This window comes from Cibotium barometz, chromosome 23 (assembly GCF_041138505.1).
Source record: "Cibotium barometz isolate CiBa-2024 chromosome 23, ASM4113850v1, whole genome shotgun sequence".
NCBI lineage: Eukaryota > Viridiplantae > Streptophyta > Polypodiopsida > Cyatheales > Cibotiaceae > Cibotium > Cibotium barometz.
Genome location: NC_141068.1, coordinates 2582901 through 2599289, shown reverse-complemented (window position 1 = coordinate 2599289; position 16389 = coordinate 2582901). Strand labels below are relative to the sequence as shown.

At 40.7% G+C, this 16389-nt stretch overlaps 1 protein-coding gene across 3 annotated transcripts; it reads left to right on the top strand.

Moving 5' to 3' along the window:
* The first annotated feature begins 12927 nt into the window (after nt 1-12927).
* Nucleotides 12928-15157, top strand: LOC147625548 (uncharacterized). Of its 3 annotated transcripts, none has more exons than XM_086817799.1 (4): nt 12928-13297; nt 13450-13485; nt 13625-13795; nt 14728-14884. In XM_086817799.1, the coding sequence occupies exons 1-4, from the start codon at nt 13040-13042 to the stop codon at nt 14749-14751; spliced, it is 489 nt and encodes a 162-aa protein (XP_086673925.1). In that variant the 5' UTR covers nt 12928-13039; the 3' UTR covers nt 14752-14884. The 3 variants fall into 3 exon arrangements, with proteins under 3 accessions (XP_086673925.1, XP_086673924.1, XP_086673923.1); XM_086817797.1 differs by having other exon boundaries at nt 12939-13297; nt 14745-15157; XM_086817798.1 differs by lacking the exon at nt 13450-13485 and having other exon boundaries at nt 12938-13297; nt 14745-15157.
* Nucleotides 15158-16389: the final 1232 nt, after the last annotated feature.

Here is a 16389-nt window from a genome sequence, read left to right as displayed (position 1 = left end):
TTCATAAAAAATAAAAATTTTCGAGAGGCTGTGCCTTGCCAGATCTTTCCTCCCCATCCAAGAGAGGATTCGTTTGAAATTTTCTCATTTTTAATTTCATAAAAATGAACAATAAAAATATATTTAAAAAAATATATAGGTTTTTTAACCCTTTTTTTTTCTTCTTCTCTTTTTTTTTTTCCTGGCCGTTGCAGTGCTGGTTGACTGCTGCTAATGGCGGGCCGGTCCCTGGCTTGGCTAGCGTTGGCTGGCCGCCGCCGCCTGGCTGGCCACGCAGGTGCTTCAACGCCAGCACGTAGGTCTTCGCCCAGGCGCACATAATGGCCCTTCGCCTTACTCAGACGACGACCACCACTTCGGAGCTTCCTTTCCTCACGGGTGGTGCACATAGTGCGGGTCAACATCAAGTCTTCGGCCATTCACAGCAGCTTCAAATCGTGAGTCGTCGCCCAGCCAAACGACGCATTACAGCAACGACGCTACACGACGGAGCTCTCTCATTAACGAGTGGGGCTGATTTCGCAGTGGGGCTGCTCTTCGCCCCCCCCCACTCAACGCAAGTCGCCCAGCGTAAACTTCAAACGGAAGCACTACGAACGGAGAAGCTTCACAACATGTGGTGGTTGTTTTGCTGGCTAGCCGCCGCCTGGCTGGCTGGCCGGGTATGGCCTGGCTGGCCACGCAGGCCGGGTGTCTAACAGGCAAAGGTCTTCGCCCCCCTCAGACAAACAGTGTCATGGCCGGCCGCTTTAGATTCTTCGCCCCCCCCTTTACACGAGTTGCATTGCCGTGTAAAGTCGTGGGGCTGGCTGGTCTACGCCCCCCCCTTCCACACAGTGGCGACCTTATCGACAGACAATTCAATTTCGAAAGGAAAAAAAAACAAAACAAAATAGCTTACCTGCCAATTTGCTTGCTGTGTGTGACGGGGAGAGAGAGAGAGAGAGAGAGAGTTCTTCCCCTCCATTCTTCCATGGCCGCCTCCCTCCACACCCTCCATTCGAGATAAGGATAAGGAGACGAATGGTCGAAAACCATCGAGTGGGCTCCGGTCCCCCGGTCACGCGCGGGCTCTGACAATCCCATCGAACCACGCTCTGATACCAGTGTTACATTCCCGTAACGCCGCTACGGGCGTTACCACAAGAGGGGACGGCCTCTGGCTCACCACCCAGCCATAGAGGAAGAATGAGGATTGCCCCTCATCCCCCAGGCTATATAGTGTGTGGCCTGCCGTCCACACTAGCCTGGCTGCCCATGACTCCGCATGGGCGTCCTCTCCCACTGAACCCTGGACATGGCCATCCGGTCTGCCGTCGGTCACAGGCATTACAGCCTACGTGACACATTGTGATTGAAATTAGTTGCATGTTTGTTGATATGAGCAGATAAGATTGGAATATTGATAGAAAAACCGCTTGGGCATCCACCTAGCATCTTCAACTAGATGGTTCTTGAAATTTATATATGATACTTTGTATATACATTACCTATTCTTATGGTAGTTTGTTGATGGTCCAATGATTGAATCCAGAATAAGTTCTTCTTTGAGACAAGATACTAATGTGATTGGAGCCCTAAGTAGCACTTTGTGGGGGACTACTGGATTGAGGTCTTGAGTGAGTGTCTTTTTCTAGACATCTTCTAGAGAAGTGGTCCCTTGGAAGTCATAAGATACTTTGAATATACATTACCTATTCTTATGGTAGTTTGCTAATAGTCCAATGACTGAATCCTTGGTGGGAGCCTTGGGTAACATTTTGATGGGGACTAGTGTAGCTCAAGGGTGGTTGGGCAGATTGAGCTCTTGTGTGAGTGTCTTTTTCTAGACATCTTAAGGTCAACCATGAAAATGTAATCATTACAATCTTGTACATTTCTTATTTAAAGCTTCTACAAGTATTAAATCAAGGGTTCAAAGACACTTTGGGCATTAAAAATTTTCATATTTCGGGCTTCTTTGACATTTCTTTCTCAAAATCTTCCAAAGGGATACAAACAAAGCGCAAGGCCTTTAACAAATTGAGCATCAACCAAGAGGATAATTTCAAAGGTTTTGTCAACGTTTCCTTTTTGCAGATTTCATCAAGGGTTGTTATATTCCACAACTCAACCGTTAGGATGACCACTTCTCTCTTGAACAAGAGGGTAATTCTGCACATAAAAGTATTTTTAATAATCCAGGTATTCCTAAACTTATACTTTCATCTTATGTGCTTCTAAGAAATATTAATTAATTTAAAAAAATGATGAACATGAAAGGAGAAATTACTGAAAAGGAACTAATATATCCTAAAATTACCTCCTAAATTTTATCAACCTTTCAAAATAAATAGATAATTTCTTTCACTGCCTATTTATTAATAAACTTTTGGAATATGCTTTGCCTAAGGAGGTATTTCTAGCAGCCTTTGATTTGGTCTTTGGAAATCATGATGTTTTATAAAATGTCAAAATCGGATGGAAGTACACTGTATGTTTAAAGAAATTATTTTGTAAGCATAATTTTTTACAAGAAGAAAAGACTCCTCAATGTTTTTATTCTGAATTTAAAACTTTTACTAAAGAGTTTACTGATTTGGGTTCACATGTATGCACGGTGGATCTGAATTTCAGAGCAGCTGAAATTCAGATCCACATGTATGCACGGTGGATCTGAATTTCAGAGCAGCATTAGAGAGTTACTAGCAAAGGGGCTAAATCACATCCCAGTTGGACCTCTAAATCCACATCTAGCAATCAGTGCCTTACTAGATTGTCTGGCAAACATTGCTAGTAAACTCCAACTAGAGTCTTCGCAGCTTAATATAATTGTTTTTGCAGTCCCTCACATATTTATGGAAAAAATCAAAGGGGTTCCCAAGAAATGGCTGTCAACAAACGAGAACTCTTGGGCTAACCCTTACTTCATGCATTCTTCATCACAACTACTAGAAAAATTCATGGTGATAGGACTTGATAAAGCACCTAATAATGTGCATCATTTTGTAAACATCTTACTTATGAGGTAGGGAGGAAAAGGTTATCAGGAGAAAAATTTTATGGGATTTCAGACAATCCTTTCGAAATTGCCAAAGGTTTACAAGAAGAACTTGGGAGCATGCATATTGAATTTCTTAATACTAGATTACCAGTGCTTGTTCCTACTTTTAAAATCCATAAGAACAAATTTAGATGGATTTCTAATGCGACTAATGGTATCTTCACAGAATTACTTCAATCATCACTAATGTTCTTAACTTGGTTCTTTGTGACTTTCATATGATATGTGGGATTAAGCAGCAAAAACTTAAAGCTTTTTTAGGTATCCATTCTAACCCTTTTTGGATCACAAGAACTCAACTGAGGTAATTCTAAACCTTCCACAATCTATCTTTCACATTGTCACGTAGGCTGTAATGCCTGTTGACCGACGGCAGACCGGATGGCCATGTCCGGGGTTCAGTGGGAGAGGACGCCCATGCGGAGTCATGGGCGGCCAGGCTAGTGTGGACGGCAGGCCACACACTATATAGCCTGGGGGATGAGGGACAATCCTCATTCTTCCTCTATGGCTGGGTGGTGAGCCAGAGGCCGTCCCCTCTTGTGGTAATGCCCGTAGCGGCGTTACGGGAATGTAACATTGGTATCAGAGCATGGTTGGATCGATTGCTCACTTCTCGCACATGAATCGGCTATGAAAGAGATAAGTCTTATCTCAATTTTTGTTTTTCAATGGTTGTTTACTCTACAATTTTAAACTGTGTGTGAGAAGAAAGAAAATCATTTTATTTTATTTTATTTTCTCTCTGAGTTTTTTCTCTCACCTATGAAAGGCTCTTTCTCTCTGCGTTTGCAACAATTGCAAATGAGGATAAGGCAAGGAGCTAGTGAGGGCAGCCCAGCTAGAGAGATGACCTCTCTCTCATTGTTTGCATCGCCCAGCACATGGGTGCTTCTTCTCTCTTGTTATATGTTTGTAGTGCCTAGTGCCACTAAGAGAAGAAGAAGAAGCTCATGTCTGCTGGGGGTGTTGCAAACAAAGAGAGTGCTACTCCCATGTGATGGGCGCGTTGCAAGAGAAGAGAAGAAGAGAGCACTGCCTGACCATCACCATGTGTTGTGCGCTGCAAGACAGTGAGCTATGCCACATCTGTTGGGTGCTTGCAAGACAAGAAGAGCGGCAACAACAAGCTTGGCCACTATGCCCGTGTAAGGCAAGGAGCTTATAGTGGGGGTGGCCTAGCTAGAGAGATGACCTCTCTTTGTCTGATAAACACACAATAGTGCGGCCGCCAAAGAGCCACCACTGAACAACGGTGCAACTTTGCCGTGTGCAGTCTGTATAGCAAACCATAGAAGACACGAGCGGATAACGGTGCATTTAGCATCGCCGAGAGCCACAGTGTGTGGCCACAACTATACAGCCCAGAGGCGACACACATCCGTGTGCAAGTAAAGATACTAGCTCTCTCTCTCTCTCTCTCTCTCTTGCCTTCATTGCGAGCATCCCTCACCACACGAGCACCACACGATCATGATAAGGTCGTAGAGCCTTAATTTTTTTTAAAAATGTTCTGGGGGAGGTTCCCACATAACGTAACCTCGCACATGCTTTAAATGTGTGTGCGGGGTGTGTGTGAAACACACACGATGATATATGCACACGGCCGTAGCGTCGCGTGCTAAGAGAGAGACAAATCCCACGGCCGTAGTGCCGAGTCCTTCGAGAGAGAGCCGTTCTATGGCCGTTGTGCCTAGTGAACACGTCTATGGCCGTAGCGCCTCGAGAGTAGCACATGTAGAGATCACACATTTGGTTCAGAGAGACTAAATTTAAGCTGAGCATAGACTTAGTATTGACCATCAGTCACGTAGTTTGGCTATAGTGTAAATCTAAAACTGTTTTACTTGGGCTAAGAGGACCGGCAATGGCGTCAGTTGTGCCCAAATTAGACGAAGTGCTTATCACGAGAAATCAAGGTAAGCCTAATTGAGCCGTAGTGCTCATAACCCTTCACAATCTTTTAACAGATGCTAGAAGATTGTGATAAACTTTGGCAAATGAAAACCATGTACAAGCGTAGTCTTGATGTGGTTATGCCTTGTGTCCAAACAAGTTGCTTACTGTTTGTAGCAACAAGAGAGCTTTGGCCCGTAGAGGCAAGCTGGCCCTTGTTGGTAGTAACAAAATAGTGTCACTACTTGGGCCTAGAGAGTAGTGACTAATTTGATTTAGTCACGTACATTGCCTGGTAAAAGTAATCCCTAAGGTGTGTATTACTTGGGATAAAGGGGCTAGTAGTGCTGCTAGCAGTACTCAATTGAATGGTTTATCTAGGAGTACTAATCTGAAGGATTAGCATATGCCTAGATAATAATAATAGATTTAGGATTGATTTGTAGAAATCAAAGGTAAATCTGAAGGGGTATAATCTTGAGATGTAATGCTCAATGCCCTTATAGAAGTTGATCGACGAAGAGAACTGTTCTTAAACTTACTAGCATGGTTTTCTCTTCTTTTTATTGCCATGCGTCGACATCCCACTGCTCGAGAGTTTGTGGTAACCCAGTTACAGAGTTCGGAGAAGCTCTAGGTAGCAAGACCATGATGGTGTGCTAGTGCTAACAAAGTGATTTAGTTCCGGAGTGATCTAAATCTAGAGGTTAGCAGTAAGACTAGTTTGGTTGGACAGTTTCATGCATGGGGACGCCCTATAGCATTTTGCAAGCGTAGTCTTGCCTATGTTTCAACATAAGTGTGCGATTGTGAGCACATTTTAGTTGCTACCATATGAATTTGGGAAATATATTACTTTCCTACATAAGCAATTGTAATATTGCATGACAGGCTATTTTGCTTACAAAGTTCATGTGCGTGTAAACCCTATAAGTCGTATGACCCCTGGGGAATGAGTGGAGCATTTCTAGGATTTAATAAGGTTTTACATGGCAATAGTGAGTGTATCTCACTCCAGATGAGCCTGGTTGTTGTTAGTATCGGATCCGACATATGTAGTGTACATAAACTTGGGCTGAGTTAGGATAGAAGGCTAAGCCGGAGAGCTTAGTGGTAAATCCTACTGTATCTGGTGAGTTTTGACTTAACCGGAGTGTTAAGAAGTAAACTCAAAGTCTGGGGCTGAACCGGAGTGTTCGAAGGCAGACATATCTTTGTTAAATCGGAGAATTTAGCAAAAGATGAGCTTGGGGTGAACCATGGTACCCAGGAAAAAAGCTCTTCACACTAAAATAGTGCACAATAATTTTAGGGTGATAAAAATCCATCTCGCAGGAATGTTTTACAACTTTCCATAGATGATAGATGAAGACCATGTACTTTACGAAGTTAAAGTACATAGGTGGTGACTTCGGCGCCACATTTTTTGTAGGAAGTCACCAGTGGTGTGGTTAGGTCAGCCGAGACTCCACAAGACCTATGCACTAGTTTTTAAGTTGACCTCTATTAAGGATGTCCAAAAATTCGTGTTGTAATACCAAAGATTGTACTATAATGTGCAATGGAGGGGTCAATTTGTGTAGTCACTTCTTAGCAGCAAGTGACTTAAGCATCTTGTTATAGATGGTTGTATATGGTACTCCCACTCGGGGGAGGTATGCCATTGGGTACGGAGTTACAGACTAGTATGGAGCTACTAGTGTGATGATAGTGGGTACGTAGTTACTCACTACTAGTATGGAGCTACTAGTGTGATGATAGTGGGTACGTAGTTACTCACTACTAATACATAGCTGCTAATAAAATTAAGATCCTCGAGTGAAAGATACTCTAGATCAACATTTTAAATTACCGAACCACAATCCATGAATACTCATAAGTATGTTGACGTTGCTCAAATCGAGGGACCGATTTGTTCGATGGTATGGAATAAGCAAGGGAGTGGAGTAACTTAAAAGTTACACATCACTAGTCCTAGTGAGTTGTCAAGGTCAGCCGTAGTTTGATGATCCCCTCTACCTATCAGATAACATTCAATTTTGCAAGCCCTGGCATTTAATCCGTAGTGATTATGAGTTTGGTGTGACATATGGTTATGAAGTTCTTACAAGAGTACTCGTTTATTTGCTTGTCATTGATTATAGCTTGGTAGAGATTGCCACCTGTGATGGGTAGGTAGCTTTGCCGCTATAATGAGAAGGCAGCAAATAATGTTCTCATAGTTATACTTCATACCAACACCAAACAGGGATAGGATGAAATTCCTAAGTTCATCATCACGAAGTACTGTGATGTTTGCATTTATATTGAATGTATGATCTAATGAGACATTGGGCTTGTGTAATTACCATCAATTATCTAGCAACCTATGGCTTCGCAGCAAGCTTAGTCATTATCTGTGGATTGATAATGTGGTTATTAGTAGTTTGGAATTTTCTTGATAAATGGTATAACCCACCCAAATAATTCATAAGTGTGTAACCACTTATGAAGGGTAATAACATGCAACAATGAAGCACTTTGTTACAAGTGTGAAACCACTGATCTGTTGTAAAGCATTTTATCAATAGTACCACCATATGTGCGTAGACACTATACCACATGTTCGTTGCAAGATGTTTAAAAGTTTCTTGGAAGGACTCAAGAATATAACATATGATATTAAACATCTTCGTTGCAAGATGTTTAAAAGTTTCTTGGAAGGACTCAAGAATATAACATATGATATTAAACACGGTCTACATTTGTTCTTGGACCTATGACACTAGCGCGTAGTCCGCTTGAGAGTAGAGTTTTTGAGGACAAAAACCTTTCTTGAGAAAAAGGAGGGATATCCTCAAATACCACATAAACTCGAATAGTTGTGTGAGTCCAGACAATACTTGAAGGGATGTGTCTGGTAATAGCAACAAAGAGTTGTAAGTGATTGGATGTAACTCCAGACACCCGTAGTAGTGCAAAATCTTTATCAAACATCTCCACATACTATATGGTTCCCGCAAAGATAGTATGGCATAAGAGATAGGAAGTTTGATTGTTATATTTGAATGGAAATTTTCAAAACTTACATTTACTCTGAGTTAGAGTGGAGTTTAACCATCCGTAGATTGATGGTAGTTAGAAACTCAATAAGATTCTAGAGCATATGCTTGTGCAAAGATGTTACTCTAAGAGAGAAAGTATCTCTCAGCTTTGGAACTAATCCTTGTGATGCATGATTAGATTGGCTCTAGTTTATTTCTCCTATGGCCGTAGAGCTTTCCAAGGAGAAGTTTTAACAAGTTGGTGAAGCAACATGGTAGCGTAGTCTACAAATATCTAGTAGCATAGTCTAACAACTTGCGCTACTAGAGTGCTCTCTAGTACATTAGCTTCTGTGCTAATGACATGATGCAAAATCAAGGCATGAAATTTGCCTTGGGGTTTTGGTTGAAATACCATATCACGGCTTGTGTGAGCATGATCCTGTCTTTATAGAGGTCTGGCGCGCTGTACGCGTACGCACTTTGTCACAGCCGCGCCCACCTTCCTCGCCGGCACGTAATGCTAGTCCGAAGAGACTGGCCGTAGGTGCGGCGGGTAGCGAGGCGAGAGTTAGTCCGGAGAGGCTAGCCGAGTCTTCGGGGTATAGTTTTGATAGTCCAAGTGCGGGTCATACTAAGATTCAGAAGACCTATGCACTAGTAAAAAGACAGTTTTATTGGCCTAGTTTGTTTAAGAACGTCCAGACTTACGTGCTGAAATGCAGTAAGTGCCAGGTCAATAAACATGAACGCCTTAAGGTGAAGGACTACTCCATCCGAGGGAGATTCCTCAAGGGAAATGAGAAAGCATTTCCATGGATTTAATTACCGGTTTACCCAAGACAAATCGAGGGAATGACTCGGTGTGGGTGGTAGTGGACAGGTTAACTAAAATGGCAAAGTTTATTGCCACGAAGAAAACTGTAAAAACGCCAGAGTTGGCAAAACTCTTTATTGAACATCTCTACAAGCTATATGGCCTACCCGTAGATATAGTGTCGGATAGAGATAGAAAGTTCAACAGTCATTTTGGAGGGAAGTCTTCAAAAAGTTGGATACTACTCTGAGTATGAGTACGGCAGATCATCCGGAGTCTGATGGTCAAACTGAAAGAGTTAACCAAATTCTAGAGGATATGTTGCGTTCTTATGTTAGTAAGAAGCAATCTAATTGGGAAGAGTACTTTCCCTTATTGGAGTTTGCCTATAACAGCTCCAAACACTCAGCGAGTGGATTTACACCATTCATGTTAATGTATGGATTCCAGCCGAGATCTCCGATGGCTGTAGGCCTAGAAAAGGAGAAGATTCAATCTGTCAAGGATTTCCTTGAAGATATGAATGATATGCTCAGAGCCGCACGTGAGAGCATTCGTAGCGCTCAGGATCGCGCTAAAACTTATGCGGATAAAGGACGAAGAAAGGTGACCTTTGCAGAAGGTGACTTTGTATTCCTCAAGGTTCCTGTGCAGTCAGAAACCATGAAAACGAGAAAGTGTGATAAACTTTCTCCAAGATATTGTGGATCTTTTAAAATCCTTAAGAAGATTGGGGATGTAGCATATAAACTTGAGTTACCGGAGAGTTCTCAAGTCCATCCTGTCTTCCATGTCAGTAAACTGAAGAAATCAGTTCACGAGTTAGAGAACGCAGTTTCTCCCCCATGCATTTTGGTGGACTTGATAGAGCCACCAAAGATACCACATGAATCTGAAAAGATTCTATAGTATCATGACAGACAAACCCGACATAAAGTGTACCAGGAGGTACTTGTTAAATGGACAGATAGGGATGAGGAGGTAGCAACCTGGGAACGCCGTAGTGCAATTTCCAAAAGGTTTTCCCAGTTTGTTTTCGAGGACGAAAACTCTTCTTAAGGGGGGGTAATGTCACGTAGGCTGTAATGCCTGTGACCGACGGCAGACCGGATGGCCATGTCCGGGGTTCAGTGGGAGAGGACGCCCATGCGGAGTCATGGGCGGCCAGGCTAGTGTGGACGGCAGGCCACACACTATATAGCCTGGGGGATGAGGGGCAATCCTCATTCTTCCTCTATGGCTGGGTGGTGAGCCAGAGGCCGTCCCCTCTTGTGGTAATGCCCGTAGTGGCGTTACGGGAATGTAACACACATATTCACTACGGACATCACATAGTGCTATGAAAATATCCCATTGATTGGGGAAGTCGGCCTTATGAACATACTATACAAGGTATGTAATATGGTTTTTGAAAAAAGGAGGCTGGATGGTTTCTTTAAAGTTTCTCTAAGTCATGGCATTGCATGATGGGTTAAAAAACTATCAGTTGAATTTTCAATAACAATAGATGCAAGAGAAATTCAACATTTGCTTTTTTGGCTTTTTAATCACAAGTTCGTTCAACTAGGCTCTCAAGTGTTTAAATAAATGAAAGGTATTCCCATGGGATTTTCGTGCTCCCCGATTGTGTAATATTTATTTTGCTTATTTCGAATATTGTTTTTTTCTTCGTACACAAACACACACACACACACACACACACACACACACACACACACACACACACACACACACACACGCACACATGCACACACACACACACACGCACGAAGGAAAACAGGTTATAAATATAGATTTTAAAAACACACACACACACACACACACACACACACATGAAAATATATAGTATATAGAATAGTACGTCTTATTATATTTAAACACATATGCATTGTACTCATCCTACATGGCCTGCATCCAATGATCATTTTCTTGTGTGTCCTTAAAGGAAACAGGTTTCTCTTCATTGCATATACTGGAAATGAGAGCATGATCCACAAAATACATTATATATACACACATAATACACATATAATATCAATAAATTAAATTTTAATGAGTAGAGATGTGTGGTGAGGTTCACTCTGAAATAAATGTATCTTATATATAATGTCAATAAATTAAATTTTAATAGGTAAAGATGTGTGGTGAGGTGTGCTCACTCTCAAATAAATGTATTTTACATGTAATCTCTCTCTCTCTCTCTCTCTCTCTCTCTCTCTCTCTCTCTCTCTCTCTCTCCCTCCCTCCCTCTCTCTCTCTCTCTCTCTCTCTCTTGCATTCGTGCGCACACTCACATACACATGTACACATACACCCGCACATGCACTAATGCAAACACACTCTCTCGCATGTAGAAGTTCTCTCTCTCTCTCTCTCTCTCTCTCTCTCTCTCTCACTCACACACACAGACACACACACACACACACACACACGCACGCACACACACACACACATGTAATTATTTATTGTATTTAATATTATGCATTAAATTTAGACATACATACATATATATGTATATTTATAAATATAAACAAATTTATATATACACACACATACACATATAGTTTTAATTAATTAAATTTTAGTTTAGATCAAATTTTAATGGGTAGGAATGGTGAGGTGCTCTCAAATAAATGCATCTTACATGTAATGCCTTTTGTCTTTTCTTTACAATAAGAAAGAGAGTGACACACATTGAAGTTTTCAACATGAAGCACACCTTTTAAGCACACCTTTTAAGAGGGTGGAAGGCCTCTTAAAGGTGAGCAACCGGTTTATACCTTTATGGCCTTGGGTAAAGAATCCTATTGGCATGAGACCTGATGTGAAGATTGGACCAAGAAAGAGTTCATGGAGGAACATACTCTCAAAGGATGCACTACTAAGTCTCTGCTTGTGGTTGGCTTGCAGGTGGGGTATCACATCTATTGGGAGGACTCATCTTTAGGATTTGAGTGACAGCTATAAAAAGTTCACTGCTACTGTATATGTTTCTGCCTAGTTTAATCCTCTTTTGCACAGTCTATATGGATTTAAAACTGCAATTCTCTGTGTATCTCTATTTTTATAGACTTTTGGCCATTCTTTCTTCTTAATAATGATTAATTCCTCTTAATCTCTTATCAAAAGGCCAATCCCATGTGTCTTATCCTCTTGTAATTGCTAAGTAATTGCTATATTCTTTTTCTTTAATATGTTTCATCCAAATTGCCCAATTCGAACGGATGAATCTTACCAACATTCCCCCTATGTTTCCGTTCACATAATCTTGAGTCGGAAGATTTTCTTTCAACAAAGAATTGCCCTCTTGTTTGGAGCTGCCAGACTGGCAGAAATTCTTGCTTCTCCTGAGCCTTTCATCTTTCCTTCCATGAATTATGATCTCACCTTTGATGTGTATATCTTTATATTAACCTAGGGAGAGAAAGGGAGGTGAGGAGGCTGTGAGGTTTCATACAAGTGTGTTTTGATTCTAAGAAGTGACCGAAGTCCAAACCCCAACTTTGTGTCACAGTGAGACCAAAAAAGCATGTGCCCAATATGGGTCCCAAATATTCTTTCACATTAATTAATAAGTTCAGAGAAGAGAACCTTAGAGTAGAGCATTTGAAAAGAACCTTAGTTGATGCGACGTTTGAATTACGTGGCGTGTGAGAAAAAAATAAATCGAATTCTGAAGATTTCTCTCGATTCTTCCCGACTGCCTCAAAACAAGAATAAAAAACTCTGTTGAGACTGTGGCCTCCAATGTGAGAGAATGAACATCGTTGAGCAATCTAAGAAATGCATGGCTGCGTAAAATAACAGGAGGGAGGAACTAATGAAAATGGAAATGGTGATGGAGAGCTTGGTGTAGCTGCAAGAGGTGTTGATGCTAGTGATGACGTCGATTTATTTTCCCTTTTTTTATTTTTGTTGATTGACCTTGGGACAGGTTAAAGCATTGATTAATTAATCAAGCCCTGTTGGAGTGAATATCCATCCATGAGTTGCTTTAAGATCCATCCATGAGTTGCTTTAAGATACTATTGATACAAAAAAAGGCAACAACTCCAAATAAAATTAAAGTAAGAGCACATTAAATAAAAAAACCAAAAACTCAATACAATATACAAAACATTAGAACAAAATACTGAATACTATAAGGCAGGACCAATAAAGTTGAATAAACCTTCAATTTCTGGTCCAGTAGACACATTGGCCGGGAAAAAGTCGACTAGGGTAGGCGGGGAAAGATCAAATCGATACTCTGTGTCAGAGATGAGCTGCTTGGGCGCCCGCTACAGCCCCGTCATCGCCATCGCCATCGCCATCGCCAGGGGAAACCCTCAGCGCCAGCGCCATACCCTGAGCGCCATACCCCCTTTCTTTTCTCCTGTCTGTAGCTTTCCTCTTCGCTCACTTCACAAAGCTTCTTATGTACATCCATGGCATCGCCCTTCTGCTGCTTCTGGTGCCGACACTCCAGCTAATTCTGAACGTTGCAGCAGTGATAGCTCGCCACCGCCTGTGTCTGAGGTAATTATTCAATTGGATTGATCGAAAGGTTAAAACTTGATACATTAGAGAGATTAAAACTAGTTTAATTGAGGGAGAATCTCGCTATATCAACCGTTAATGCATGAATAGTTCAGCTTGTTTTTTTGAAAGTTTTTAAATGAAAATTTCAGGGACCCGAGAGAAAAAGTTTTTGGGGAAAATGGCTGGTACCTGTCTATTCTGTTGTTTTATTATTTTTGTAAATTTGTGCGCATTTATCAATAGGATTTAGTGTGCGGGAAATTTTGGGGAAATGTACTTCTATAATTTGAGGTTTTTGGAAAATGTATCTTTGCGTTTGTGCAGAGCAATGCAGCAGAGATGAGGGCCCAAGCTGCCAAGCTAGGCTTGGCAGCAATTTTGGCTTATGGGCTGTTTGATGGTATCACTTATACCACATTCTTCATCTTAGCTTTTTTGGGTTATGAGAAAAGCACCGGAAAGAACCCTGCTGCTAATATTCAGGCTCTACTTGGGGTGAGTGGCATCAATTATCATAACAGCATTCATGTTTGCTTGTTAAGTATCCTATGTAATGGGTTCTTTTAGAATTCTATGTTTATTAATCTTGTGTGTTGCACGGGTTCAAATGTGTTCATTAGAAATTCTTTAAATTGGGTCTTGTTGCAATACATGTATATCATCTTGAGTTTTTGTTTTTTGTAGTGGCTGGATGTTCATGTATGTCTATCATGTTTATGTAACCTTATATATCGAGGGTTCAGATGCTTAGAATTCGGGGCCTGCATGCTCATCATCATGTGCACATCGTACCCTACATGCATCATCATCATATGTATAACTGTCATACATTCACTATCATCATATATGGATCATCACCATATATGTATTATCATCCTGCATGCATGCATGCATGCATGCATCATTATCATCATCATCATGTATGTATTGATTATCTTCCTACATGCAACATCATCATACATGTATCATCATCATATATATAATATCATCATATGTGCATTTCTTCATGCATGTATTAACATGCTACATGAATCAAGATTGTTATTATCATACATGCATCATCATCATCATTAATGTATCGTTAGCTTACATGCATCATCATCATTCGTGTATTTTCAATTTAAATGCACCGTCGTATTATCATCATATATGCATTTGTCATTCTACATCCATCTTCATTATCATATATATATATATATATATATATATGTGTGTGTGTGTGTGTATAATAATAGCTTATGTATCGTCATTTGTAAATGTGTTATCAATACAGGTGCATCATCATCATCAACATCAATGCATTATCATCCTCATTTTTTTTGTTCCCCAATTAATAGGATTGGGATTTTCTTATATACATACATGCGTGTGTTGAATAGGATTATAATATCACTGTTTATTGACTCATCACTGGGTCTCTCTCACAGCTCATTTTGTGTAGCAGATTGTGATACTGATGTGGACAGGAAACAACGTTACGAGACCATTTCGGGTTGCAGGGGCTGCAGCCCTAGCTCCTTTTATTGATAAAGCTTTACGAAAGCTTCAGCGAGCTCTCAACCTGCCTAATCAACTTTTTGCATTCATAGTAGTAGTGGCAACTTTTGCATCATTGTGTCTTTCCATCATCGGGTTACTGATATTATCAAGGTGGGGGAAGTAGTCAACAGTAGCTTTCGTTGCTTAAATGTAGTGGCCTTAATTCATTTGATGGATGTTTTTTGGATGCAGATACCTTGTATGTAATGAATGAGAAGTTGAGCATATAATCTTTGCTTATGCACAGATCCTCTCTTCTCCTCTTTGCATACATGGTACATACAACTAACTCATCATGGAAAGGTTTTGTGGACTATATTTGTCTTCTTGCCAATCTTTTTGGCGGCGTCCAAACCAACACAATTAATTTCTTACTTAAATAACATAGATTAATTTCTTACTTAAATCACATAGATTTTTCCTTTGTTGGAGATGATACATCGAGTAATTGCTCTGAAAGTAAAGATTTTCACAATGCAAATCTTACCAACTCTAGGTTTTATGCCAAGTGTATCTGGCATGAGGTTTGTCAGAGTGTGGTGGTCGTAATTCAATTAAAACATAATAAATTGATTCATTGATCACTTAAACGATGGGATGAATCATGCATGCATAGTAACACATCCACAAAATACACGGTGGTGGGCACAACCACCAAGGACGAGAAGTATTTGCTTTACTTGATTCGAGAATGATGGTTACAATGGTAGTGGGCCTTTGGCCTCAGGACTAAGTGCCACCGGGTCTTAAAGACCCTTGTTATTGATCAGAAATCGCGATGTCTTTTTTGAGCCGTCAGATAAAGTAAACTAGGCCAAGTAAGTAAACTAGGCCAAGTAAACTAGCTTACTCATAGTTTACTTCCTAGTTTACTAAGCAAATCATAGTTTACTTCCTAGTTTACATCATGGAATAAGGGTGAATTTGGGTTTGGGACGTAGAAAATTTTGGAGCAAGATGTTACGTGCAAAAGAGGATTTGAACTCGAGACCTTGAAAACATCTTACCATTGTGACCCAAGGAAACATCTTACCACTACACTATATCTTCAAGCAATAAAACCATGTGGTTTCAAGCCATTATGTTCTATGCTTTTCACCCCAAGTTTACTCCTTAGTTTACTCCACCTAGTTTACTTTATCCGACAGTCGAAAAAAGGTGTCATGATTTTGGTCAATGCCATCCATTGATGTCATCTGACAAGGGTCTTTTAAACCCGATGTACTTAGGTACATCAAAGGTACCGTTGAGTATGGAATTATATACATGTTTGGTAACTCTTTAGTGGGATATTGTGACTCCGATTGGGTTGGAGATTGTGGGTGTCCTTCTCCTAGCAGCTCTTGAGCCTTACATTTTTCTCCAACAAGCTAAGGCGATGTGTGTGTTTTTGCATACGATGTTGTGGGTTGAATCGAACCAGATTTGGGCATGAGATGATCCCCTTCTATTAAGTGTTTTATTGCCTAAGCAAGTTGCCTTGTTGCACTGAAGGTGGGTTGTGTTTTTGATGATTTGATCCTTGGATGTGTTGCATTTTGGTGATTTGA